The 7,637-nt window shown below is 40.1% G+C and overlaps 1 protein-coding gene across 2 annotated transcripts; it reads right to left on the bottom strand.

Moving 5' to 3' along the window:
- Positions 1-488: 488 nt before the first annotated feature.
- LOC133910006 (isocitrate dehydrogenase [NAD] catalytic subunit 5, mitochondrial) lies at positions 489-5,571 on the bottom strand. Of its 2 annotated transcripts, none has more exons than XM_062352531.1 (8): positions 5,403-5,571; positions 4,982-5,155; positions 2,167-2,487; positions 1,927-2,088; positions 1,762-1,836; positions 1,494-1,603; positions 1,347-1,419; positions 489-1,011 (listed from the first exon to the last, which is right to left on the bottom strand). In XM_062352531.1, exons 2-8 carry the CDS (start codon positions 5,138-5,140, stop codon positions 820-822), a joined length of 1,092 nt encoding a protein of 363 aa, XP_062208515.1. In that variant the 5' UTR covers positions 5,141-5,155; positions 5,403-5,571; the 3' UTR covers positions 489-819. The 2 variants fall into 2 exon arrangements, with proteins under 2 accessions (XP_062208515.1, XP_062208522.1); XM_062352538.1 differs by lacking the exon at positions 5,403-5,571 and adding an exon at positions 4,527-4,887 and having other exon boundaries at positions 4,982-5,124.
- Between the last annotated feature and the right edge of the window lie 2,066 nt (positions 5,572-7,637).

Genomic DNA, 7,637 nt, shown 5'->3' with positions numbered 1-7,637 from the left:
GTTGGCTAGATGTCTATTTTCGTGACAAGTTTTGCCATTTGGGCTCAGGTCCTTCCATCGCGTTCTGTTGATAACCAAACTAGTTTGCACCCCAAAAAAAAAAAAAAAAAACTAGTCTGCACCTTTGAATAAAGCTTCAATACAGGAATATTTCTTAATTTGTCTATCGTCGCCCACGCAAGTCTAAAACTAATGTTTTGGCGGTTCACAATTTGCAGTGTTCAATTACTCGTTTGTTTCCATGGTTTTTTAAAAGCTAATATAGGAAAGTTCCTTATATAAAAGCTGCTTTTAAATTAACTTTTAATACAGACAAAATATATAATATATGTAATACTCTTTAAAATATAATCTCCTAAACTTAAAATACTCATCCATACTCTCTTCTAGCTTTAGTAATAATGATAACTTTTACTTTTCAGAAACCATTTTCAAAAACAGATTGTTGTAGCAAAATCTGGTAGAAACTAAATCAAACAGGACCAAAATAAAGTTAAACAAAGGGACAATAACTGAATAACAAGACCGACAGCGAAAATATTATCCGGCTTTCCAACTGGCCTGGTTTCAAGAACTCGAATAAAAAAATCTATCTACTGCTATAATGCTGTCATTGATTATTACATACGATTCTTTCGAGTCGATTGCAATGCTGAAAGAATTACTGAAGAGAAAGAATGCGACAAAAAAAATTATTATACGGTCTTGAACCGTGTTATAGGCCCAAAGAAGTTGGAGATGCCGCCAGTTAACCACTTAAAGCTAAAGGTCCTCTTGGCACGCAACAAAAATTGAGATGAAAAGAACCACATATGGTTCTCAGATGTGATCGCAAACTGCATTTGTGAACTCTGATGTGGATGCCTTTCCGCCAAGATCACCAGTCCTGAACTTCCCCTCGGAGATAGTCTGGAGGATGGCACTGTGGATCCGGTCTGCTTGGTCCTTGAATTGCAAGTGGTGCAACATCATAACAGCACTCAGCATCAGAGCAGTTGGGTTCGCAAGATTCTGGAAACAATCAACAAACCATCCGGTAAGGTTAAACACATAGGAATCACCGTACCAATAGATTGAGCGGTTAACAGGAGGAACATGCCCAGCCAACTTTCATTTTTTTTTTTTTTTTTTAAAAGAAAGGTCTATAGGACATGGGATTAAGCTACAATATCTAAATAAGTCTTAAGTAACTATTTTTAAGTGCATATTAATTGATGCAACTGCCTCCAAACATCACAACACATCATGAATCAAGAAGTGATGCTAGTGATTTCCTAACACGTAATGAAAAACCACAGAAGTAAAACATCATAAATTACTATATCCATTGTTTAAGACCATCTCACCATGCCAGCAATATCAGGAGCAGAACCATGAACAGCTTCTGCGAGACAAATGCCACCTTCACCAATATTGCAACTGGGAAAACAAACAAAAGTGAGTTGATGTTGTATCAATACCCTAATAGATTAGACTAATCGAAGCAAGTCTACCTGGGTGTTAGGCCCAAGCCCCCAATCAAACCAGCACATAGATCACTAATAATGTCACCATAAAGATTTGGCATCACTAATACATCAAAAAGACCAGGATTCTTCACAAGCTGCAAGCAGATGCAGTTCATAATCAGTGATGTCATTTTCTAACATAATTGAGATGCAAATAGCACTACTCTGATGCTCTCAGGCAAGACATATATCAAGAGCAGGTCAACAATTGTCAGAAGAAGTACAGGTTGATCCGATTGACAGAAGAACATACCGTCATACAGCAATTGTCAATGATGATCTCCTCATATGTAATTTCAGGGTACTTCTCGGCCACTTCACGACAACACTACAAGTACAATAAAAATGAACAAAACATAAGCTCTAAAAAAATTAAATGTATTCCATGATTAAAAAGGACTTGCAGTAGCCCACAAACCTTGAGAAAAAGACCATCTGTCTTCCTCATGATATTTGCTTTATGTATCGCAGAGACCCTTTCCCGGCCATTGGCCTTGGCATAATGGAAAGCATACTCTGCCACTCTTAAACTTGCTTGGCGAGTAATGATTTTCAAACTTTCCACAACACCTCTCACAACCTGGAGAAAAACTAGCACACAGTGAAAAAGAATACTGATGAGATTAATTAAAGTATCATGATCTTTAATAATGCTTACCTGATGCTCAAGGCCACTATATTCTCCTTCGGTATTTTCACGAATTGTCACCAGGTTAACATCATCATATCTAGTCTTGTAGCCTGGGAGGCTGTTGCAAGGTCTGACATTGGCGTAAAGTCCAAGTTCTTTTCTTAATGTAAGATTCAAAGATCGGTGGCCCTTTCCAATAGGTGTAGCCATAGGACCTTTCAAGCCTACTTTGTTTCTACGCACCGACTCCAAGCTTTCCCATGTCAAAAAGCTCTCTGTTCTGGGATCAACTTCTGTACCAACATAATGTTCTTCCCATTCTATCGGTACCCCTGCAACATTGAATACCTGAAATAGAAAAACGAAAAGCTTAAATCTAATCTAAGACATTGTAAAAAACGAGCTACCTTCTCTGATATCATGCATCGATGAATTCTGTTCACTAATTAACAGCAGTAAGCGAACAACACAGTGGCAAATTCAGTTAGAAAGCTACAGTTTCACAATTAAAGTACTCAGGTCCCAATACATGGGACCATAATCAACGGCCAGAATAGTTCTATTTCAATGGATCAGCTTGCATATTAAGCGCAAAGATGTCTAACTATTTCAAGTTGGAGGCTTGGAGCAATGATTGTAAGATTCCATGTCAGCAGAAAATTCAGAGATGCAAACTAGAAGGAAGAATTTGCAGCTAGAAGGTGGTCAACAAACTATACTAGTTGATCCAGATAGTAGCATTGCTCAATAAATATTAAAATCAATGCTGTTCGCCATAAAAAAAAATGCAACTTTAAAGGTATCACCATATCAGACTAAGTAGTTTAATCATTTGTACCCTAAAAAATAGCAGCCACCAATTGTGCCAATGGAAACATCTGTTAATAGGTACACAAACCAACTTGCAAGAGGATATTGTCTTAATCACACACATCAATAGTAAAATGCTAAAAGTTAAATTTCCAAACTTTTTGTAAACTTTTTGTCATCATCAGGACATCAAAGGTCATAAATATGCCTTAGAAACCAACAGCTCCAATAGCAGGAAAAAACGAGCAGCAGCATTCAAATATCGATTCTAGACTATGACCACAAAAATATTAAGAGGAGAATCATTAGAAAAGCAAGCATACAATTTATGATCTTCAGCAAGCACATAAAAGCAGCGTGAAGCCTAATATCTTTGCACCCGAAAAAATGGACCATCACTTGAACTTAGAAGGGATAACTAATCTAGATATAAGAAACTCTAAGCTAGGTTGATTAAATCAGTGTTGTTGACACAACAAAATGTTCGCCTGGGAACATTGAAGGGCATGCATGTTTTATTGGATGGGACGATCGAATTTCTTGTTTGGTAGAATGGATAGAGTGATCCAATTTCTTCTTTGGCTGGACGGAAAGAACTAGGATGGGTTTAGCCAAAAATTTGTGAGACCCGCTTATCATATATTTAGTTTTTCATTAAAATATAATCATGTGAGATCTTGTTTTGTTATTTTAATTGCAATGAATACAATGGTATAATCGGATCGCAAATCAGATAAACGTTTTATGAGATAATATCATTTAAAGCGTGCTAACAAAAAAATGCATTTACTCTAACCAACCAAAATATGTCACATCAGCAGTGATAAAGCTCATCCAGAACATGGATGGCTCCGTCTAGCAGTTTTTTACGGATAGGCTCATCCAACATCGGAGAAGAATATTCCCTCTACATGGTCATCCCATCCAGTTTGCCCTCCAACCAAACACCTTAAAAAAACTGAATGGCCATCTCCCATCCCAGGATATCCCTCCAACCAAACACACCATTAATGACCTAGTGCTTTATGTCACCTTTTGCCTTCGACTGCATTGGATCCAGTATAGAGAATCAATACAGTGAATGCAACTGTATCATTGATGTGATTACAACACTCACTGAATGTATACTGGATATAATGTAACAAAGAAATTGGGGCAAGCCACAGATCACAAACTTATGAAATAATACGAGTGCCCTAGATAACTGATAGTACTATATTATGAAAACCACAAATGGTGATTCTTCTTGAAGAAGATCCAAATATCAAAACAGAAAACAAATCCAAGTTACCCAATTGACACAAATAACATTATTTCGGAAGAAAGCTCTAAAACTTGCTTTCAAAAATAGCATTCTCATCTAAATGTAATTACCCAAAATATCATGTTATGTAATCTTATTCCGACGTAATGTCTCATTCAATCTTTATAAACACTCATCGGAACTAATGTTGCATAGCAGTAGACCAAATTCTGGACTTCTGCATTTAACCTAAAGCTATGATTTTGTACAATCCAAAGATTATTTATCTTTCCCACTTCAGTATTGAGGATAGTTTTAGAATCATCACAAATACCATGAAGATGAACATGTGAAGCGGTGAAGAATCATTCTTCCTCTCTGTTTGGGTGAAGAAACCAGCTCTTCAAGCCTCCTCTCCTTTATTCGATTTCTGACAACCTCCTGTCCCACCTTTGTTATATAATGTGTTTACCATCCAGATCTGAGTTCGTTTTATCTTCTAGGTTTAGGGTCCATAGATGGCTAGTGGGTAACAGAACATCAAAACATTTTTCACTCTTTTCTGGCCTGAGCAAAAAAAAAAAAACCTGCGGACGCCAGACAAAGAGTCAATGAATAGTCATTCTATGAGTGGGGATAAAACGAATACTATCCTGCGAGGCATGGTCAATGTCCATATTGGCTTATCTTCGAACCTAGCAAACGAAGTTACACATTACAAGAAGGCTGCCATAATACTATGAGTTACAAAAATTACACGCACAACAGAACCGCACCAGAATTCCGTACCTGCTTGACGGACTCGGCGATCTCGGGCCCGATGCCGTCACCGGGGAAGAGCGTGGCGCGGATGGTCTCCCCGGACGCCGTGGAGAACGGCGCCGTCGCCGCTGCCCGGCCCATCACCCGCGGCAGGGTGTTCCCCTGAAGCAGCCTCCGGAGCGCCATGCCTCCCCTACTACCCTGACACAGCCAACAGCACGCACGTCAACCCTAAACGTCGCGGGACATGACGCACCTGCCTAACCGCCCAACCGATCCACGAAACACCCCGTCCCCACGTGCGGGATTCGATCGCGCACAGGCGCGCGAAACCCTACAGATTCGTGCAGAATTCGATCGGGAAAGAGGAGCCCGTCCCCGATCGAACAGGAGGCGATCCGAGGAAGGGAGGGAGAGGGAGTCGGTGAGATCGTAGGAGAGAATGTACCGGAGGACGAGGATTCTCTAGAGTTCTCGGCGGCGGCGGCGGCGGCGGCGACGAGGATGAGATGGAGCAGGGGGAAGGGAAGGGGAAAGCCGGAAAGGGTGGACTGGTAGTGGTGCTGGTGGAAGGAGCAGACTTGTTCTGGGCCTCCTCCCATTTATCTGGCGGTAATGCTCTGTTCCAGACGTCCGAAGGATAAAAATCGGATGTCGGATGTTAAATGTACATAAAAATAATTATGTAATAAATTTTTATAACATTCAAAATATTATATTTGAATATATGAAACATTAGAAATACAAAAATATAGAAATTAACTTAAATGGATAATTTTTAAGTCCGAATATGTGTGCTATTTTGATACATGAATTGGGTGCAACAAACAAAAATAATTTCTACAATAAATTTTCATTACGTCTAAACATTAAATTTGAACATTTGAAACATTACATATACGAAATATAGGAATTAACTCGATTGAATAATTTTTTTTTATCTATGTGCTATTTTGGTGTATTTTTTATATTACAAACATTAATTTTAGATGTTGCAGATATCAATTTTTGATGTTGCAACAGGCAGTTGAAGCGCCCGATGTATCGGGCATCCGGACGCTAGAATCTCCGTTTATCTGGCCATCGATCTTGATCGGACGGCTACTGTTCGCTGGGTCCACGCTACGTCGATGGTGATGAGTTATTCTTTCTTGTGTAAGCAGAAGAGAAGACTTCTGGTTTTTTTAGGAAGAAGAAAAGATTGTTTCAGAGTTGGCCTTGGGGCCTCAATTTTTATTCCAACTTGATCAACCCCAAAACAAATTTTATCCCGACTTCATTGCAGTGATGGAGATCTTTGGGCCCCCCAAAAATCCACATACTTTGTCTAAAAATTCATGTGTAGTGAATCCAATGCCTGGATTTGGGTTTATTTCAAACATCTCTTTTCACGGTTTTCACCCGGTGCACAATGATGGGCGGCTTGTAATCTTATCGTTCATCCTTAATGGATAGCCAATGTGCCATGTTCAAGCTACGGTGACAAACTCAACAACACAAACTAACAAAAAAAATATTCTTTTTCTACGCATGATACTCTAGACGACAAGAAATGAGGGTACATGAATTACTACCTTATTACATAAACTTCATACAGGACGAACAAAATAGAGAATATATATATATAGGAAAACTAGTATATACTTTCGGAGTACATACTCCTACTATGATATATCATATAAATAAAATGAATATACTCATTTATCACTATGAATATAATTATATACTCATTCTAAGATACTCTAGTGTAAATTATATGAAAATTTGAAAAAAGTCTATCAATTTTAATAGATTTTAATATACCTTCATATTTGTACATAAAATGTAATATAGTCAAAAAAAAAATTGTAGAAACCACTAAAAAAATATACATACCACTTGGATGATCTTATATACTCATATACTTCATATATATATCATTTATCACATTAAATACTCCTTATATTATAAGATATGTATATAAGAGTATATATATATATAAAGAGAGAGAGCTCGTACAAATATATATACTCAAAATTCTTTGTCCTGTGGTACTATCGGTGAATTAGGAATCAGGGGTCCCCGAATTCCGAGGCCAGGCCAGCAATACGCCACGTGGCGCCCTCCCGCAGAGGTCAGCTCCGCAAGGTAAAAAAGACTAAGTCCCGGGAGAGGGCGCTCGGGGCCACAGTCAGTGGTCCCCGAGTACACGGGTTCCCCGATGATCTGCGAAGACTAAGCGACGGGAAAAAAGTGCTCGGGAAGGTAATCAGTGACCCTCGAGCACCCAAGTCCCCCGACGACCAGGAGAACTAAGTACCGGGAGGGGTGTGCCCGGGGCTACGAGCAGTAGCCCCCCGAGCACCCGAGTACCCCGAGGACCCACTGAAGGAAGTTCTGGGAGAGAGTGCTCGGGGCTGCGAGCCGCGGCCCCTGAGCACTTGGTTCCCCGAGGATCCGTACAAGCATGCCCGAGAGAGAGAGTGCTCAGGGAGGTGAACAATGGCCCCCGATCACTCGGTTCCCCGAGGACTAAGGAAGGGAGTTCTCGGGAGAGAGTGCTCGGGGAGGTGAACAATGACCCCCGAGCACTCGGTTCCCCGACGACCCAAGAAGCCCCTCTGTCAGTGGCCCCCACAGGGGTCCAGCGATGAGGTGTCAGCAGGTGAAAGGCCCGAGACTGCATTTAAGAGCGCGCGTGGCC

Source organism: Phragmites australis, chromosome 1, assembly GCF_958298935.1.
Source record: "Phragmites australis chromosome 1, lpPhrAust1.1, whole genome shotgun sequence".
NCBI lineage: Eukaryota > Viridiplantae > Streptophyta > Magnoliopsida > Poales > Poaceae > Phragmites > Phragmites australis.
Note: the sequence above shows the minus strand (reverse complement) of the source record. Positions and strands in the feature narration are given on the sequence as shown.